The sequence below is a fragment of the Nicotiana sylvestris genome, chromosome 6 (assembly GCF_000393655.2).
Source record: "Nicotiana sylvestris chromosome 6, ASM39365v2, whole genome shotgun sequence".
NCBI lineage: Eukaryota > Viridiplantae > Streptophyta > Magnoliopsida > Solanales > Solanaceae > Nicotiana > Nicotiana sylvestris.
Window position 1 is genome coordinate 25,025,489 of NC_091062.1, and position 21,553 is coordinate 25,047,041.

Below are 21,553 nucleotides of genomic sequence, written 5' to 3' on the forward strand. Positions count from 1 at the left end.
TATGCCCACCGGAAGCGGCAAATACAAAACATATGTTTTGGTCAAAATGGAAGATCCATATGCAAACATCCAAGTAATTGAAAAGAAAAATGTGAATTTTTTTTTAACAACTCGAGATTTTGGATATTTGGATTGACAAAAATTCAGATGAAGATTAAGAAAATTGAAACACGCTTGATGAGGACGCTGTGAAAGACTTATTGTACGAGTCTCTTGAAGAACTTGCTGCCTATATTTGGAAGATAAAGATTCAGAGCTTTACAATATAATCCTGATAAAACCACCATCTTTTGATTTCTATTGGAATCAAAAACTTGGTGGAGCCACCTAAGGAACAAAAGTGATGCTGGAATAATATAATTCTTTCACCAAGTCTAAATCCCAAAAATCTCAATAATATACCGCCATCAATACATTGAAATATGACAAGTCCTCCATATTCGACAAGGGAGCATATAAAAATGTGAAGTTTAGATGAAGAAGATTTAAGAGAAGTGCGTAGGTAGAATGGGTCAAGTTTCTGGGTTTAGGGGGTTTTAATTTGGTGGGGTCATCTGATTTGGCAGGACATGGACAAAAATTAGAGGGGTCAACTGCTACAGTGTAGGGCCGTAAGGATTTGGGGCAAATCTGTAATGTTTTTTTAACGGTAGGGGATAAAGTGGATGAAAAGTATAACGGGGGACAAATGTAAACAATATGCAGTAGTAGGGGGACAAATCTAGACCTTCTCCCTTCCATAAAATAGATCACCAGCCGAGTCATTAATAGCCTATTTGGCCAAGCTTCTTTTTGGCCAAAAGTGCTTTTCTTGGCCAAAAGAACTTTCAGCCAAAAATTGAGGAGCTTGTCCAAGCTTTTGGAAGGAAAAAAGTGCTTTTGAGGAGAAGCAGAAAAAAATAGTTTCTCTCCAAAAGCAACTTTTTGAGAAGCACTTTTGAGAAAAATACACTTAGAAACAGTTTTTTAAAGCTTGGTCAAACACTAATTGTTGCTTAGAAGTGCTTTTCAAACTAATTAGTCAAACACAAACTTCTTCTCACCAAAAGTACTTTTGAGAAAAGCACTTTTGAAAAAAAGTACTTCTCAAAATAAGCTGATTTTTGCAGCTTGGCCAAACGGGCTATACAACAGGTTGGCCCAATTTAATTAGCTTTTGTGGGTGTAATATTTAAGGCACAATTTAGTCCATTCCTTCATTTAGTTGTGAAATTTTCACCGGTTGTTCCTTTTTGTATTAGTTGTTTAATAAGGAGAAATTTTCATAAAGCACTATCTTTTAGTGGTAATTAGTTATCTATAGATACCATTTGCTATATTACGGATTGTAAATACCTTTCTGTTGTTATAAGATGTATTTGATGTATTTAAGCTACTGTATTCATGAATACAGTAGCATTTCTAGGCGTGAAACAGGGGATTACAACTAAACAAATTTTTGTATTCGAGTGTATTTAACTGTATTCATGGCGTAAAACATGGGATTACAGTTGGACATATTATTGTATTCAACTATATTCACGGTGTGAAATAGGGGATTACACTATTTTTAAACGGAAAGTGAATCAATTAACATAATCGACTCCTGATATAACTCAACAAACTCAATTACAACATACAAATTTTGTATTTTCAGTTATAAAAAAGATTCTCAACCGAAAAATACCCCCAAAACATAGCAATCTTCAGAAAAATTATATAATACATCTGAATACATAAATTATAGTGAGCACCCAATTTTTGATAATATTTAATTTTTTTATCACTTCTTCTATGTAAATATTTTAGGGGTTTTAAGCTACAATTTTTAGCTTTGTTACACATTTTATTATAGGGTAAAAATACAAAATTTAAAAGGTGAATTATTACTATTAATATTATTTTATTTTTATTTTTATTTTTAAAATAATAAAAAAAATCCGAAAAAAAATTAATTTTTTAAATTTTCGGGAGTGATATAAAAAATAAGAAAAAGGGAAGTATTGAATAAAAAAATAAAAGTAAAAGTAGGTGGAATTCTCTTTTAAAAAGTAAAAGAAAGTAGAAAATTAAAAAAATAAAAGTAAAGTTTTGTGGAAATTTTAAAAAAATAAAAAGTAAAAGAAAGTTGGAATTAAAAAACAAATATAAAGGTATCTGAAAATTAAAAAAAATTAAAGTAAAAGAAAGTAGCATTTTTAAAAGAAAAGCAAAAGAAAGTGGATTGTTTTTTAAGAAAAGTTAAATAAAGTGGAATTCTCTTTTAAAAAGTAAAAAAAGTGAGATTTTAAATAAGATAAAAGTAATTAAAGTTGGAATTTAAAAAAATAAAAGTAAAGAAAGGTGGGATTTCTTTTTATAAAAAAAATAAAAACAATTTGTAAGTGGGATTTCTTTTAATTAAAAAATAATAAAATAATAAAATATTTTTAAAAAAAAAATCTGAAAAATCTCGAAAATTTTGCTATAAATAGGAGGAAAAAAAAGAAGGGAGCGGAAAGAGCGATATACACTCGATATACACTTTGATACACTCGATATACAGGGGCAGAATTCATTTTGGAGAGAGTAAAAAAGATAGAACCAAATTTTCTGAAATATTGAGAGCGGAAGAACACCAGAGAGAGTTCAAATCTAGAAAGAGAAAACAAAGAGAGATTTCCGGACTATTTTTTTTTTCTCCATTTTTACTGGTTTTCTCCGTGTTGCTGGAATTTCTGAATTGAGGTGTTGAAGCTACTGTGTTGGGCTTTCTGCTGTTGTATTTTGTTGTTTGCTGTTGCTGATTGCTTACCCCATTTTTCTATTCTACATACCAAGTACATGTCCTGAAACTCGATGTATGAAAATATCCAATTGAAAATGAATGAAGTGGAGGCCTATTGTTGATTTACTGCTTTCATTATACTGTAATAATTGTACTGATGGACTGTTAATTATAAGTTTGTGCATTTGAACCGTTAAGTGTGTGTTAGATATTTAGAAATGCATATGAGTTTAGTTGAGTATTCGTTGTAATAATTCCATGCTGGATTAAAAGAATAGTTCCTATTAGTTTAGTTAATTTCCGGTTTTCCTAGATCTGTATAAATGGTATTTTCAAGCTGTGATTAATTAGGTTGTAGACTTTCAAAGTAGTGTGATACTTCTTCTGATAATGGGAGCTTTATATTTAGTAGTGATGATGTGAGTTAATCTATAATTCTGAGTTTGAGTAGTTGTGTGTGGGTTCGAAATCAGAAAGATAAAAGTAGATATGAGATATGTAATTCGTAAGGTTAATTTAGGCAATCCATTTTCGTCCAGCATCCTTAATTCTCGAGTTTCAATTCTCATATGTGGTCACGTTAGTGTTTAATCAAAGTTCATGAGTCAGCATTTTAATAAAAATGAGTCATAGTAGGGAATTTGAAATTTGAACTAGTATGCACCATGTTTGAAATTGTGATCATAGGCAGTTTACGTGGGTCATGAAATCTGAAATCAGTTGCTTTCCAACTCATGTTTAATGTTGCATTGAATTTATTTTACTGGCTAGTTAATTTTAGTAGTAGATTCATCAGATTTGTGTTCTTAATTAAATTGAAATTCCATTTAGTGTAAAAGACAGGGCTTAACAGGCTAGTCCCTAAACGTTTGGGCCTCAGGATAATTGATGCATGGCCCAGGCCAGGTTTGGCCTCTTTCTCATTTAGGCCTGGGCCAAGGTCTGTTTTGGCCGATTTTATGGTGTATATCTGGTTTTAAATTCCCTCTGCAAGGCTCACATCGGATCTCAATGGTCGGATGTTGGTGCAAAAATATTACTTAGTTTGCATCAGTCCAGTAACAAATTAATTAAGGTCTTTCTTTTATTTTAGAGACAAATTAAGTAGAAAACTATAGATTGCTCTAGGTTTGCACTTTAAAATAATAAAACGGGATGAGCCTCGCTAAACAAAACACATAAATTGCGGGGCCCTCAATAATTGTATATATTAAAATACTTAGATTTCGGGATGGACTGTTTAGCGAATTTCACGGCCTTCCCCAAAATAATAACGCGTTAGTCTCTTTAGGCGAGTATTTTAATAACATTACCTCCCTAAACTCGGGTGCGCATTTATGTGACCCAAATCTAAATCCCAACGATGTTAAAGTATGTCCAAAAACCACAGGGGTATTTATGTGACGTGGTTCAAGACTTGTTTTAATGACGTTGCAATTTTCTTTAAAAATGAATAAAAACGGTTAAGGTTAAAATTTGCACATAGGTTCATAATTGTTAAAATCAGATAATTTAAGCCAAATATAACAGTTGAGCGACTGTGCTAGAACCACGGAACTCGGGAATGCCTAACACCTTCTCCCGGGTTAACATAATTCCTTACTCTGATTTCTGATCGCGGACTGTAATACAGAGTCAATCTTTTCCTCGATTCGGGACCAATGACTTGGGACACCATAAATTTCCCAAGTGGCGACTCTAAATCTTTAATAATAAATCTCGTTTCGATTGTCCTTTAATTGAAAAAACTCCCTTATGCCCTTGCGGCTGTAGGTAAAAAGGAGGTGTGACAGCTCTAGCGACTCTGCTGGGGATCGAACCCAGAATTTCTGGTTCAGGGTTTAAGAATTCGAGCTTAGAATAATTGTTATATTTGGCTTTATTTATTGTCTGGTTTTATTTACATGGTTGGGCCTAATGTGCTAAATGCTGCTTTTACCGCTTTGATATTTGGTTGGACTGTATATAAATTGTTACGAAACCCTCCTCTCTCTGAGTCTTCTAAATCATCTGGGAAGTGTGCACTTCGTGTGACTTCTTTTCTGTTAGAGTCATATCCCAATTTTAGAACGAGGTTCGGACAAGTTGCAAAGCTGGTGAAGCTTTTGTATTCCCAGTACGCTACCCCCCCCCCCGGCTCGAGTTGTCCGCTCGGGTAAGCCAAGTCTAGAACAAACAAACCCAGGTTTTTAAACCTAGTATAACAATACCTCATGCCGGATCCCTAGTAGGAACGCTTGTTTGCATCATGTGCATTTTGACTTTGGGGACTCAACACAGGGGTTGGGTCCATCTAGGACAGGTGTACCCAAACTAACAGACCATCTTGATGCATCCTATGTGCTACATGTTGCATTTTTTCGAGGGTAAAAGGGTCATTTGGCGGACTAATGATAGTTGAGGGCAAATGAAAAAAAAAAAGGTGAAGTGTGAAGATAAAGCGAGTGGGGCCTAATTATGTTTTCTGTTACATTTTGTTAAGAGAAAAGAAAAAAAAGAGCTTGGAAAATTCAAAAGATTTTTATACTTTTTCATCATTTTTCAAAAATTAAAAATCAAAAAAAGGGAAAAAGAAAATAAAAAAAAGAGTTTACATGTTTCATCATTTTCTCAAAAAAAAAAAAGAAAAAAAAAATATTTTCTCTAAATTAGTTGTTATTTTTACTTCTCGCCCGTATCCTATCAGCCCGAACTACGCGAACCTGATTCTCGTCTCTCGGGGCGGGATACGTAGGCAACCCACATAGGGTCCGGTCTTCCTAGTAAATCTTAGGTTCTTGGCTTTGCGGGGTCTTAGCCAAAATTTGCACTTCTAGCCACTTTTTGGCCAAAATAAGCCAATTTGCAAAAATAGCCTCAATCATGTCTTGCATGTGTCCAGTAGGGAGTGTTATTGTCTCACATAGTGTTGGTTTAAAGTTTTCTCATACAAGTGTGGATTTATTTACCGGATTTTGAGCATGACAGACACCCCGTGACCATCCAGTCAGGATCGCTCAATCAGGAGTTGCTTAAGGAGATTTGTTTTATTTTTATGTTTTGAGTCCGTTCTTCATTTTATATTTGTCTTTTACTTTCTAGTTTTGTACAATAATGTCAAGTCTTTTGTTATTGTATTTTCTTCTTTATATTTGAAAAATATGTGTTGTAACTCAAAAATCCAGAAAAAAAGAGATATTGCATTTTATATTTCCGTTATAAGTTTTCTTTAGATTACTAATTCTAGAAATGGGAAAAAGAAAAAAAATTGAGGTTGTTTTTCCTTTAGGCAATCAATATCTAGGACTTAAAATGAATTGCTTTTATGTTTCCTTTAAGTATATTAGGACCAAAATTCCAAAACAAAAAGAGAATTTTCTTTTAGTACTTCTTTAAAAGCTTTATTTAAGGTGTTAATTTAAAATCTAAAAAGATTTTCTTTTGAGAAGTTTCTTTGGGAAATTAGTGAAAAATAAAAAAAAATTATTAGGATATTGTACATAGAAGAGAAAGACAACATACTTTACCTTTGATTTATTTTCGGAGTTTCTCTTTTAGGCAATCAAAATTAAAATCAAAAATATTTTTTTTTTGCTTGTTTCGAAATCTTGCGTCAAGATATCAAATGAAAATTCAAAATATTTTTCTGTGGCTTATTCTTTAGATTTTCTTCCTAAAAAAGAATCAAAAAAAAATATTTTTCTCTTCTACGATTTTCCCTTAATAATTCCCATAGAGTATTTGTTTCCAAAAGAGAGAAAAAATATGTGTTCGTTAAGCTTGAGTTTGGAATAGGTTATAGAACATTCAGTTTAGAAAATTCAAATTCTTTTAGTTCTTTTCTCATCAGAGTAGTCATTAAGGTAAAAAAAAATGTCAGTTTGTTTACTTTATTCTCGATCTTCCAGAACTACGCAAAGATTTGATTCATGCGGCGTCATGATACGTAGGCAACCTACATAGGGTTCGATCGAATCATTTTATTTTTTTTAAAAAAGAAAAAAAAGAAGGAAAAAAGGGGGGGAAAGAAAAGAAAAAGGGTGAAATTATGGGACGTGAGAAATGAGAGGAAAGAAAAGAGTGATAATTAGAAAAAAAAAGAGGAAGAAAAATGATCAAGCAAGTGCTAGAAAAGCAAAGAAAATGGAGGTTGAAATGAACAAATTGGGATGATGCCAAGTGACCTTATAACCCTCGAAGTCATTCTAGAACCGTTAATTGTGGCTAGGTGCATTGCACGCAATGTGATATTTTTGTTGTTAAATGCCCTAACGCTAAAGTGATGGCCTCATTTTGTTATATTCATAGCAGAAGGGTGGTTGGTTTGTGGTTTTTAAAGTGGTAACTCTTCTCTACAACACAAAGTCAAAAGACAATGGCAGACAACAACAGAACTGAGTTGGTTGATACCGGTGCCCGAAAGTAGTTGGTTGAACAGGACAATGGGTTGGTTGAAGAGGTAGAGATGTTAAGACAACACATGACGGACATGTATCAGGCTTGGATGACTGGGAAGGCACCACCCCCGCCACCACCTAGCTTCCTAGATGATGCCCTTACCCAAACTCCGGACACAATGCCAGATGATCCTCCATACTCTCCAAATCTACCCGCTTATCACAACTTTCCCAACCACCCTAGTAGCTCCATCACTCGTCCTCCAACTATCTTTTCCCAAAAGTGCCCTCCTGTCATATCCACTATTCCCAACAATAAATATCCACTCAAAGCTCATGACCAAAACTACCCCGTAGAGGTTGCCTACAAGGTTCCTGACTCATACAAGAAGAGCCCTCGGGATAAGCTTCATGTTGAAAATGAAAGGTTCACAGGAAGAGAAGGGAAAGAAGGGATACTCAGGAGGCTGAAAGGCATAGAAAAATCCTTGAAGAACAAACAAGGAAGGGAAGACCAGGGTAGCATGGCTTACAAAGAACTGTCTGTGTCCCCTGACGTTCGCCTGCCCGCGGGGTTCAAAGTGCCAAAATTTAACTTGTATGATGGGTGTGGAGAACCGGTAGCCCACCTAAGGGTCTATTGCAATGAAATGAGAAGCGCTGGAGAGAAAGATGTCCTGTTTAGGGCATATTTCAGTAAGAGCCTAACTGGGGCAGCTTTGGACTAGCATATTCGTCAAGATGTTGGTAAGTGGCCTACATTGGGAGACATGGCTCAAGATTTTGTTTGATACTTTCAGTACAGATCAGGCATTACCCCATACCGCTCCTCCCTATCCAGAATGGAAAAGAAGCCGGAGGAAAGCTTTAGAGAATTTGGACTCAGATGGAGGGAACAGGCTTCTCGAGTTAATACCCTGATTGGTGAAGAAGAAATGGTTGAGCTTTTCCTACGATCCCAAGGGCCCACCTACTTCAGTCATTTGATCCCGGCCTTGGGAAAGCCTTTCAAAGATGTGTTAAAAATGGGGGAGCTAGTAGAAGAGGGAATCAAGTCAGGCAAAATCATGAGTTGTTCAAAAGACATTCAGAACATCCCAGTAAGCTTGGGTGGAAGAAAGAGAAACAGAAAAGATGATCCGATGGGCTTTCCCGATCAACACATCCAGCCTCGACATCGTCCCCATGGATATCCTGATGCACCTGATGATCCTCCCCAATGCCACTTCTCTCCACAAAACTCCCAAAATCGTACATCACTCTCTCAGTACCCAGCTCCACAAAATACCTATCCACCCCCACGAGCCTATCAAAAACCCCCTGGATCAGGTTTCCGACCCAATCAAGCATTTAAGAGTGAGAGGTTGCTGAAAAATGAAAAGGCTTTCACCCCATTGGGAGTGTCATATGCCAGTTTGTTCCAAAAGTTGAAGCAATTGGACATGTTGAAGTCGATCCAGATAAAAATGCCAAATCCTCTTCCAAAGAAGTTTGATTTTTCTCAAAGGTGCGCATATTGCTCAGATGCCCCGAGGCATGACATAGAGAAGTGTTGGAATCTAAAGAAAGCAATTCAGAAGCTTATTGATGCAGGCGACATTGTTGTGCAAAATCCAGATGCAACAGACACTAGCCAAAGTCCATCGCCTATGCATAATGAGACGCATATGATGGGTATAATTTATTTTGAAAAGGAATATGAGAATTCTTCTAAGAACCTCGGAGGTCCACATGCTACAAAGCTTTCAGCGCTATTAGAGGTTGATCCTAAGAAAGAGCAGGCAAAGGGAACCCAAAAGCAATTTGCTAAGAACAATGTGATGGAGACTTGTGAAGGTCCTAGTATTGTTGATGCAGAAGTCAGTGGCTAAGATGTTGAGTTTGGTGATTGGAAAGACGCTCTTTTCTTGGTTAGCCAGGGAGGAGTTTGGTGGTTTATTTTGTTGTCATTTCTGTTGTCCGAATTATTCCAAGGGTTGTAATCCGGATATGGTCTTGTGACTAAAACCCTTCTATCCTTTTATTTTTGCCTGGTTTATTTAGTCGTAGTAACTCCTTTAGTGCTGTCTAGGTTGTTCCAGGTTTGTAACCCCAGTTTAGTGCTTGTTTTGTGGTTCAAGGGCCTTCACCATCTATCTAATGCAAGTTTCCATTTTCTGTTATTTATGGTCATTTTGTTTAGTTCTTTTTTCTTTTTACAGTTCTTTCCCTGTTGACTCTAGTGACATGACATGCATGCGTAATTCTCAGCCTGGTCTTAAAAAAAGAGTCTGTTTAGTCATGAAACAATGAAACAATTTTATAGATGATATGGACATTTGAGGGAAATAAGTAAAGGCATTTTGAGATCATTTCAAGCCCGAATTGCGTGAAACTGGGGCAGATAGAACATAGAGAAACCCTATTGAAATGCATCCTGCCGCATCAGGTTAAAGCCAACGGCAAGTTTGCCCCAAATTGACGGGGTCGTTCATGGTAATGAGAGTGAGGGTGTTGTCCAATGGTGCTTTGTAGTTAACAGATGTAGAAAGTGAATACGTGGATATGGTTATCAAGTCTGGTACAATCAAAAGATGATACAAATGTTTTCCTTGGTTTGCTTAATTGTGTAGTTTGCACTTGACATGTTTTGGATATTAGAATGATGAAGGTATTTTGTTCTGCTATCTAAACACTTTATCCTTCGTTACCCCTTTGAGCCTTATTTATTTTCTTTCATACCCCTCTTTCGGAATCAGTAGCAAAGATCAGAAACGCAACGTGAAAGATAAGTGAAGGAAAAAGAGAAAAGAAAAAGAATGAAAAAAGGAGAAGAAAAAGAAGAAGAAAAGGAAAAAAAAGAGAAGAAAAAGAAAAAAGAAAAAAAACAATAAAACAACAAAAAGAGAAAAGGAAGAAAGAAAAGAAAAGAAGAGGAAGAAGAAGAAAAAGAAAAGAAAAATTACAACAACAAAGTAATTTTTATGACATGAACTACGTTCGACCTGATTCCTTTTAATGATACGTTGGCAGCCTCACGGTTTGGTCTCATAAAAATAAAAATCCAAAAGTCTCCAAGCAAAGAAACTGGGGCAGAAGTGGTGGTTGTGGTAGGAAATCTGATTCCGAAAGTTATAATTTTGAACTCATTCAAATTGTTTTGAGCCTTTGATATCCTTTCTTCCTAACCCCATCCAAAGCTCACATTACGATCCAAAGAAAGACCTTCCGACCAGTTTTCGAGAGATTCCAAGTCAAACGAGTAGAGGTGAATCATATCAGGGGCAGCACTCTGGTCCAAGCAGAGAAATAAAATGAGAGTCTTAGAGGTGAAAACCTTCACGGGCAACATAAGGCGACGAGAGCTGAGAGAAATAAAAATGAGAGAGTCTTATTGGTGAAAACCCTCGCGGGCACCGTAAGGCGACAGTAAGTTGAGAGAAAGAACAAAATGAGAGAGGCTTGATGGTGAAAACCCTTCGGGCATTACAAGTCAAATAAGAACTGTGAATCGGATTGGATAATCAGAGCACTGAAGCCCAGTTTCACGGTTTAGGGGTATAACAGGAGTTGAACATTAGACTTGCTCAACAGAATAGGCCACAGGTGCATGTCATGGTCATTAGAGTTGGTATCCACATCTAATAGGTTTCTACTTTGTAATTTTCTTGTTATGAATCATCTCTTTCCTTTGTCCTTTACTCTGTTCCTCTTGTCTTATTTACTTCCTCTTCCTGAGTCTGTTGGGTCAAAATAAGTGATAAATGACTTCAAAATTTGCCACCGGCTGTCCAATTGCACAAAACGGGGTCTGGCTAACACATCGAAATGTCATAAGTCAGAAAAAAACAACAAGCGCATTGAGCTGGTAATAATCAACATGCTTTGGGATCCTTATGAAATACAAAGGTTTGGTACATATTAATTCATGGACAATGCAACGGATGGAGGGTGTTAGGTGAATAGATTAAGGGTATTTTCTGTGATAAGATTCACAAAAAGTGGTTAACCAGTAGCAAGCGAGGCCTTCCATGCAGAAATCAAAGTTATCATGGCAAGCGATGGAGCAATAGACTTCAAAGCCAAGGCCAGTGGTTTAAGTCAAGGAAGAACAACATACACACTGAGTTGGTAACAATCAACATGCGTTGGGATCCATGTGAAATACAAGGGACAAAAAAGGTTGTAAACCAGTGACAAGCAAGATCTTCCATGCAGAAATCAAAGCTATCATGTTGTAGGGTAATATAGTTTAGCCGTAAAATTGTCACTCTTAAGATAAGACTTGATTTTTGATTGTCAGGACCCTCCTGGATAATGGGACGTAGTTTAAAACTGGCTTGGATAACAAGATTTAGCATAAGACATACCTTCAGTAGATATAATTCAGCTTTAAAATTGTCGTTTAATTAAGAGTTGTCAGGACCCTCCTGGATAATAGGGAATAGTTTAAGACCAACCCTTTTAGATAACAAGATTTAGCGGAAGTAACACCTTTAGAAGATACAACTTAGATTTAAAATTGTCGTTTAGTTAAGAGTTGTTAGGACCCTCCTGGATAATGGGGAGTAGTTTAAGACCCTCTTAGATAACAAGATTTAGCGGAAGTCATACCTTTAAAAGATATAGCTTAGATTTAAAATTGTCGTTTAGTTAAGAGTTGTCCGGACCCCCTGGATAATGGGACATAGCTTTCAAATTCTTAGTAATATTTGGTAATATGATTCAGTTTAACACTCACATATGCGCCCAGCTACCAAACTGGGGCAGAAAATTTTCTTTGTTTTGTCTATTTTTGTTGAAATCAGGGACCCGCTTGGAGAACAGGGAGAAGCAAGTCAATTTTCAGCAATCAGGCGCCCACCTGGAGAGCAAGGGAATACAATTCAAGTTTCAGCAATCAGGCGCCCACCTGGAGAGCAAGGGAATACAATTCAAGTTTTGGCAATCAGGCGCCCACCTGGAGAGCAAGAGAATACAATTCAAGTTTTGTCAATCAGGCGTCCACCTGGAGAACAAGGAGTAATAGTTCAAGTTAGCAGTCAGGAGCCCGCCTGGAGAGCAGGGAATACATTCAAGTTCAGCAGTCAGGAGCCCACCTGGAGAACAAGGGAGTACAATTCAAGTTTTAGTTTTCAAGTTCTTATTGATATTTGGTAATGTGATTCGTTTTACACTTACATATGTTCCCAGATAGCCAAACTGGGGCAGAAAAATTTCCTTTGTTTTTGTCTATTTTGGTTGAATTCAGGAGCCCGCCTGAAGAGCAGGGAATACATTTCAAGTTAGCAGTCAGGAGCCCGCCTGGAGTGCAAGGAATACATTTCAAGTCTAGCAATCAGGTACCCGCTTGGAGAACAGGGAGAAGCAGTTCAAGTTTAGCAGTCAGGAGCCCGCCTGGAGAGCAAGGAATATATTTCAGTCTTTACATTTTTCAAGTTTTGAAGTTGGGAGCCCGCCCATATAACAGAGGAATACATTGAAGTTTGAAGTCAGTAAAGCGGAGGGTTACAACAAAAATCCCCAGCAGAAATCAGAAGGAAGACCACAAGTCGAGCTAGAAGTAAAGAAACAACGGAGGAAGCACAAATCAACAAGGCAACATCAGTCACAAGATCAAGTTTGGAAATAAATCTTTGTAAAGCATAGATTATAGCTTAGTCTAGCTTCTTCATTTTTGTCATGGTGTAATAAGGAGGTCAGTAGGCGGTATCAGCAGCAGCAACAGCAGAAACAGTAAAACCGCAACTTCATGGTAGTCTCAGCTACCAAACTTCTTGATCTACACGCAACCTGATTCCCTTATAACCCGGGATATGTAGGATGTCCAAAACCAAGACTCGGTTGCACCCTTTCTCTTTTCTCTTATCCTTATTTCTTCCCTTTTGAATAAAAATATGTTCAAAAATTAGTCATCTGGCTCACCTTATCTTTGCTTGAAAACTCTTCATGTTTCCAAACAAATAGCGGCAGCTGTGAGCACCTAATTTTTGATAATATTTAATTTTTTTTATCACTTCTTCTATGTAAATATTTTAGGGGTTTTAACCTACAATTTTTAGCTTTGTTACATTTTTTTATTATAGGGTAAAAATGCAAAATTTAAAAGGTGAATTATTACTATTAATATTATTTTATTTTTATTTTTATTTTTAAAATAATAAAAAAAAAAACCGATAAAAGTATTAATTTTTTAATTTTCGGGAGTGATTTAAAAAATAAGAAAAAGGGAAGTATTGAATAAAAAAAATAAAAGTAAAAGTAGGTGGAATTCTCTTTTAAAAAGTAAAAGAAAGTAGAAAATTAAAAAAATAAAAGTAAAGTTTTGTGGAAATTTTAAAAAAATAAAAAGTAAAAGAAAGTTGGAATTAAAAAAAAATATAAAGGTATCTGAAAATTAAAAAAAAAATTAAAGTAAAAGAAAGTAGCATTTTTAAAAGAAAAGCAAAAGAAAGTGGATTGTTTTTTAAGAAAAGTTAAATAAAGTAGAATTCTCTTTTAAAAAGTAAAAAAAGTGAGATTTTAAATAAGATAAAAGTAATTAAAGTTGGAATTTAAAAAATAAAAGTAAAGAAAGGTGGGATTTTTTTTATAAAAAAATAAAAGCAATTTGTAAGTGAGATTTCTTTTAATTAAAAAATAATAAAATAATAAAATATTTTTTAAAAACAAATCTGAAAAATTTCGAAAATTTTGTTATAAATAGGAGGAAAAAAAAGAAGAGAGAAGAAAAAAGAAGGGGGCGGAGAGAGCGGTATACACTCGATATACATTCTGGATACACTGGATATACAGGGGCAGAATTCATTTTAGAGAGAGTAAAAAAGATAGAACCAAATTTTCTGAAATATTGAGAGTGGAAGAACACCAGAGAGAGTTCAAAGCTAGAAAGAGAAAACAAATAGAGATTTCCGGACTATTTTTTTTTCTCCATTTTTACTGGTTTTCTCTGTGTTGCTGGAATTTCTGGATTGAGGTGTTGAAGCTACTGTGTTGGGCTTTCTGCTGTTGTATTTTGCTGTTTGCTGTTGCTGATTGCTTACCCCATTTTTCTGTTCTACATACCAGGTACATGTCCTGAAACTCGATGTATGAAAATATCCAGTTGAAAATGAATGAAGTGGAGGCCTATTGTTGATTTACTGCTTTCATTATACTGTAATGACCGTACTGATGGACTGTTAATTATAAGTTTGTGCATTTGAACCGTTAAGTGTGTGTTAGATATTTAGAAATGCATATGAGTTTAGTTGAGTATTCGTTGTAATAATTCCATGCTGGACTAACAGAATAGTTTCTATTAGTTTAGTTAATTTCCGGTTTTCCTAGATCTGTATAAATGGTATTTTCAAGCTGTGATTAATTAGGTTGTAGACTTTCAAAGTAGTGTGATACTTCTTCTGATAATGGGAGCTTTATATTTAGTAGTGATGATGTGAGTTTATCTATAATTCTGAGTTTGAGTAGTTGTGTGTGGGTTCGAAATCAGAAAGATAAAAGTAGATATGAGATATGTAATTCGTAAGGTTAATTTAGGCAATCCATTTTCGTCCAGCATCCTTAATTCTCGAGTTTCAATTCTCATATGTGGTCACGTTAGTGTTTAATCAAAGTTCATGAGTCAGCATTTTAATAAAAATGAGTCATAGTAGGGAATTTGAAATTTGAACTAGTATGCACCATGTTTGAAATTGTGATCATAGGCAGTTTACGTGGGTCATGAAATCTGAAATCAGTTGCTTTCCAACTCATGTTTAATGTTGCATTGAATTTATTTTACTGGCTAGTTAATTTTAGTAGTAGATTCATCAGATTTGTGTTCTTAATTAAATTGAAATTCCATTTAGTGTAAAAGACAGGGCTTAACAGGCTAGTCCCTAAACGTTTGGGCCTCAGGATAATTTATGCATGGCCCAGGCCAGTTTTGGCCTCTTTCTCATTTAGGTCTGGGCCAAGGTCTGTTTTGGCCGATTTTATGGTGTATATCTGGTTTTAAATTCCCTCTGCTGTGCTCACATTGGATCCCAATGGTCGGATGTTGGTGCAAAAATATTACTTAGTTTGCATCAGTCCAGTAACAAATTAATTAGGGCCTTTCTTTTATTTTAGAGACAAATTAAGTAGAAAACTATAGATTGCTCTAGGTTTGCACTTTAAAATAATAAAACGGGATGAGCCTCGCTAAACAAAACACATAAATTGCGGGGCCCTCGATAATTGTATATATTAAAATACTTAGATTTCGGGACGGGCCGTTTAGCGAATTTCACGGCCTTCCCCAAAATAATAACGCGTTAGTCTCTTTAGGCGCGTATTTTAATAACATTACCTCCCTAAACTCGGGTGCGCATTTATGTGACCCAAATCCAAATCCTAACGATGTTAAAGTATGTCCAAAAATCACGGGGGCATTTATGTGATGTGGTTCAAGACTTGTTTTAATGACGTTGCAATTTTCTTTAAAAATGAATAAAAGTGGTTAAGGTTAAAATTTGCACATAGGTTCATAATTGTTAAAATCAGATAATTTAAGCCAAATATAACAGTTGAGCGATTGTGCTAGAACCACGGAACTCGGGAATGCCTAACACCTTCTCCCGGGTTAACAGAATTCCTTACTCAGATTTCTGGTTCGCGGACTGTAATACAGAGTCAATCTTTTCCTCGATTCGGGATTCAACCGGTGACTTGGGACACCATAAATCTCCCAAGTGGCGACTCTAAATCTTTAATAATAAATCCCATTTCGATTGTCCTTTAATTGAAAAAACTCCCTTATGCCCTTGCGGGTGTAGGTAAAAAGGAGGTATGACAATTATATTAATTAAAAAAAATATATGAATACATTCATGCCATATATCGAGACAGTGAATACAATGAAATACATAGAATATAGCGGGATACATTGAAATACAGTAAAAAAATAGTGAATACAATAAAATACATGGAATACAACGAGATACATTGAATTACAATGAAAAAATAGACAATGAATACAATGAAATACATAAAATACAGCGTGATACATTGAGAATACATTGAAATATATTAACAGAAAACCAAGTTGCTTAGCCCCAAATTGAATTTCTGGACATGCTCGATAACCTTCCTAGTTTTATCATCAACAAATTGAATCCTCGTATATTGCGGTAGTTTTCCTTGAAGATCAAGTTCCACCTAGCACATACCCTAGCTGTGCTAGGACTAGACCTTTCTTGCCTGGCCTTATCAATAGCAATGGGCTTACCTGCTGCTGAGGCAATAGACAGTAGTGATTTATTCACAAACAACATAGGCGGCGGATTCGGAAACGAGATCCAAACAAAAGCTCTTGAAGTCTCTTTCTTTAGGGTTAAATCCAATGGTCCATGGAAATAACCTAGATTGATTTCCTTTCCCATTCAAGGATATGTAGTTAACAGATTTAACCGCTGCAAGAACATGGTCATCATATCTGTCGAATCTAATCAAAATATGTCTTCTTGCAAGCCATCCAATAAGGCATCGTCCTTGAATTCCAAACTGCAAAGGCAGTTGTTTGCGCAGTTGTAGCATATCAGATTATCGCCCTATAGAGAGAGGAGAGAGGAGAGAGCGTGAGGTTTTTGACTAATGGTAGGTGATGTGGGTGAGAGAAATTTTGAGATTGAACATCTTGTTTTCAGGGAATGGGGAAAGAGAATGACATGTATCAAAGTAAAGAGTGAAAGAAAATAGTGTAACTGAATAACGTATTTAGTTACTTGGGGATATGAGCTAACCAAAATTAGATATTTTGCTATAAACATTAAAAGGTATCTATAGAATATAATTTTTTAAAATGGTATTTATTTAAAATAAATAAGAAGTTGACCTTTGATATAGGAGGTAAAAATTCCTTTAATAAAAAACCTTTTTACTTTTCTTGCAAGCCAAAAATCTTATGACAGAACGTTAGACCATATTCTAAAATTTTAGAAGTTATTGTAAATGTTAGACTACAGTCTAATAATTTATGAGCAAAATGAAAATTAGATTAGCAAATATTTTCAAATCTAACTTTGTCCGAAAACAGTAACTTCCGAAGGGCGATATTTGCACAACTATTTTAACTCAAGAACTTTTTAAATCTTTAAATTGTCAACTTTCGCCAAATAAAACTAAAACCTTTTAGAAATATGCAGATATGAATCTGGGCATATGCCTAAGTCTAAAATTACCATATAAACCTATTGTAACCATCATAACTCCGATCCGAGATCAAATACACAAAAGTCAAACTTGATCAACTCTTCTAACTTGAACCTTCTAAATTGAGAATTACTCTTCCAAATTAATCCCGAACCACTCGAAAATAAAAATCGACTATGCACACAAGTCATAATACATTATATGAAGTTACTCAAGGCCTCAAACTACTAAACGAAAATGCAATGCTCAAAAGGACTGATCGAGTCGTTACGGAATTTGTACTCTCTAGTAAAGTTAAATATTCCACGAGTCATTATGTATCTAATTGCGTTCTGTCATAATCAAATCAGTCATTTGCAAATTATTATTTACTATATCTATTCCTAACAGTGTGCAATCAAATCAGTCATTTGCAAATCAATTATCTATTATATTTATTCCTAACTGTGCAGGAAGCCTTAACCGATCCAAGGTGAAAATCTGCTATAAATAAGGAATTGAATTCCTTGCAAAAGAATGAAACTTGGAACTCAATTAATCGTCCAATTGGAAAGAATCCAGTGGAATGTTGCCGGATTTATACTACTACTGCTCCTCCTCCTCCAACTGCTACTACTAAAGAAATAGAGGAATTTTCATAAACCATTATAGTTTAGACCTTAGTAACTATAGTTTGCCTAATTACTAATTGTAACTACGATTCAATTGTTACTAGCTTGTATCACATGTATTCAAACGCGCAACGAAAATAACCAGTGGCAACGATATTCGTTCGCGCAACAAATACAACATATATCAACTGTATTCGTTCGCGTAATTGTATTCATAATGAATGTAATATGTATCAACGGTAACCAAGGCGAAACACAAGGGTGTATACAAAAAATACAATATGTATCAACTATATACAGAGGTGTATACAAAAGGAAATAACATGTATCGACTGTATTTGTTCGCGCAACGAATACAACTAAGGCAAAATACAGAAATACAGAAAAATAAAATATTTTTATAGAGAGCCAAACTCAAGACCTACGCTAACTAAGTTGGCGCTCTAACCAACTGAGCTACGAGAGCTTGTTGCTATCTTGTTTCATTTCAAAACAATTAATCTCTTATTTCACGGAGTTGCTATTAATTCAAATATAGATATGAATGATAAATTTACTGAAAGTATAGTTACGAATAGTAAATACAGTGTAAATGTTTAGTGTCGCGTAATCTTCCCAAAGAAATACAAGAAGAAATGATTTTTGAACTCAAAATCAGGTCCAAACTTGCCCAATTTTGGCGATAAAATAGCACGGTCTAGCCAGTTTTCGGACTAGTAATTCAAAAATAGCCAGCGTTTACCAAGTCAACGAAAAAAAGTCACTATTTTGTTGCAACAGAGACCGGTCCAGCATAATATACTGGAGTTCGGTGCACTTGTGTATGAACTTCCAGCATATTATGCTGGACCAATATACTTTGCTGGCTTCAGTATAATATACTGGGGACTGGAGCACCGATGCTCCAAACTCCAGTATATTATGCTGGGGTATTTTTTCGGATTTTGAACAGTGTTTTCGTTCAGATTTATCTTTACATGAAAAGTGGCTAAATTTCGATTACTTTTAAAACTGTGGCTATGTTTGAATGATCACTTGTAAATCTGGCTATTTTTGAATTTCTCCTAATTTTGGCTGAAACAAAGGCCCAACTAAAGTCCATTCAAGCCTAATAAAGTGGCCCGTTAGAGCAGCCACAAGAAGAGACCCAATCCGGCCACCCACCAGCCCAACTGTAGAACCCACTAAAGACTACCTAAACGACGTTGTCAATAGCAGACTCAATCTCAACCACTCATCTCTTTAGATCTAATGGACAAGAATTAATCCCGCTTAGCACTAGAAACCCAAGTTAGGGTTTGATTTTAATTCTCTCTCTGAAACGACCACCTCTCCCTCATCCTTTCCTCTTCTAAGCAAAAAAACTCCAACTTGAACCCTAGCTTCTTCCTCCATCTATATATAATTTCTTAAGCTCTCTGCCAAAGGAGGAGAGAAAATCTGGAAAAATCATATTTATACTTTCAATTTTTGTATTCTCTCTCTCTCTCTCTCTCTCAAGTTTCAATTCGAAATTCAAAGGGGTAGATCTGAAACGACCTCTGCGCCTCAGTTTCACTGCCCCATAAAAGGTAAATATAACTCCACCCTCTTTATTTTGTTGTTGGATTCATGTGCTTTAGAAATCATGCTTTACGATCTCATATTATAGAGATGTGGTTTATGTTTGTTGGTTCGTTTATGTTGTGAATAACATATAATCTAAAAAAATCTGCTTTAATCCCTCTGCCGTGTTGAAGTATTACTGGGGAATCGACTTTCAGGGATGATGCCTTTTTTAGGATTTTCTTTAAGTTAACATGTAGGAAAATATAGACAGAATCGATATTCTAATTACAGAAATAGAATAAAATACATTCCAAATATCAATTAAAACTGTACAGTGTAAAAAAGGTAGCTGGCGGGGCTCAAACTTGTGACGTGCTCATAACATTCACATAACGCGATCTGCTCTTACCACTCGACCATGGCAAGGTATTAGGACCATGGTTCCCATATAACTGGGCCAAGTAGCATAGCACCCTGTTCTATTAAACACAATGACCTTGAACTTGAAATTCGGACTCTTAATCTATTTTGTTGAACCATAGGTACCCTTAAACAGATCAAGTTTTTACTTGAAAATCTCAAGCTTTGGAATTCCTGCCTTATAATTCTGTGAATATGCTACAGATTGAAAAGAAATTGAAAGCAAATTCTTAACAATGTTGTTAAGAGCAATGTTGTCTTGTTCATGTCAGTAATTGATGCTATTTACTTCATACTTCATCAAAAACAAAAAAAAAAAACAATTGATGCTATGTAATATGTGATGCTGGTTCTAGAAGCTTGTCATGCCTCATTAAGCATTTCAATGCTGTGGGCTCTGCAGCAACACGTCTTTAATATAGTAATTACTTTGTTGTTATGCAAGATTGAGATCTAGATTTCTCTAGAATGGTCAAGTACAAGTAGCTTGGAGGGTAGGTAGGAGGTACTAGGATTCAACATATGACAACAGTAAATTGCGAAGTGGAAAGCGACCCTAGGGCTTTGGTCTAGTGGTAAGAGTGCAACATGAGATGTGTGGTTAGTCGCATGTCATGGATTTGAACCCTGCCTCAATCAAAAGTATGATATTTAAGTGGAGAAGGTAAACAGGCTGGTCCATTATCCACTGATTTTCTAACCGTGGGCCACCAGCCCTGGGGATATCTCTATTACTAAAAAAAGAAATTGTGAAGCAAAAAAGCTTGGTTGTGTTGTTGCACACATGCATTTTTTTTATTTTATATTTGTAGTGACCGACAATACTTTGTCCCTTGATTGTATCCTTCCTCCAATTTACAGCTTGAATAAACTCATATGGTCGTCTTTTCTTAGTTGCAAGTGTAATTTCTGTGTCACTAGTTTGTCTTCAATTAAACAACTAGCTAAATAATTTGTGATAATGGGCTTGTGTGCTACTATTGCAGTAGCAAGTAGAAATCCTCTGTGCCTTGTACATGCAAAGACATTTTACCATGTCTGCTGATCCTGCTTTGGTGGACGAGGATGCTTCATCAGGCTCAGGAGGGGACTTAAACATGTTAGATGGAAATAATAAGCATCAACCTGTAACACCAAATTCGGGTCGTCGCAAGAGAGGTCGCAAGGCAACTGGTGATGCTATAGTTGATGCTATGCTGGAAATTGCAGCTGCTTCAAAGATGAGGGCAGCTGCCATTATGAGGAATGAGGAGCGCTTTGCTATAAGCAAATGCATAAAAGTATTGGATGAATTGCAAGGTGTTGATCAAAGTATCTACTTTTTTGCATTAGATCTGTTTGAGAATCCAAATGCCAGAGAAACCTTTATCTCTCTTAAGAATGAGAGACGGTTAACATGGTTGCAGTGCAAGTTTAACACCTCGGCAAATGCAGCTAACAGATGAAATTAAAAACTCTGTTACAATTCTATTAGTTCTTGACCTTGATTTAGGGGATTTTTGCTAGGACTTTGACTGTATATGGTTATTAGTTCTTGACATTTAAATAGAGGATTTTACCTGGGTGGACTGTATATTTAGTTTCTCTTCTCTTTGAGCATAACCAGAGAGCATTTTGTAAGATTTCTGTAGGTTTCCTCTTTAAGATTTATCTTATTTTCAAGTACAACATCGTTACATAGTTGGAGTTGGTTGTTCAAGTCA

At 35.6% G+C, this 21,553-nt stretch overlaps 1 protein-coding gene across 1 annotated transcript; it reads left to right on the forward strand.

Moving 5' to 3' along the window:
- Positions 1-19,175: 19,175 nt before the first annotated feature.
- Positions 19,176-21,549, forward strand: LOC104235507 (uncharacterized). The gene is made up of 2 exons (XM_009789295.2): positions 19,176-19,453; positions 20,837-21,549. Exon 2 carries the CDS (start codon positions 20,867-20,869, stop codon positions 21,293-21,295), a length of 429 nt encoding a protein of 142 aa, XP_009787597.1. The 5' UTR covers positions 19,176-19,453; positions 20,837-20,866; the 3' UTR covers positions 21,296-21,549.
- The last annotated feature ends 4 nt before the right edge of the window (positions 21,550-21,553 follow it).

What these genes read in the sequence shown, in the direction of transcription:
- LOC104235507 (XM_009789295.2), top strand. Translation starts at nt 20,867, where the DNA reads ATGCAAAGACATTTTACCATGTCTGCTGATCCTGCTTTGGTGGACGAG.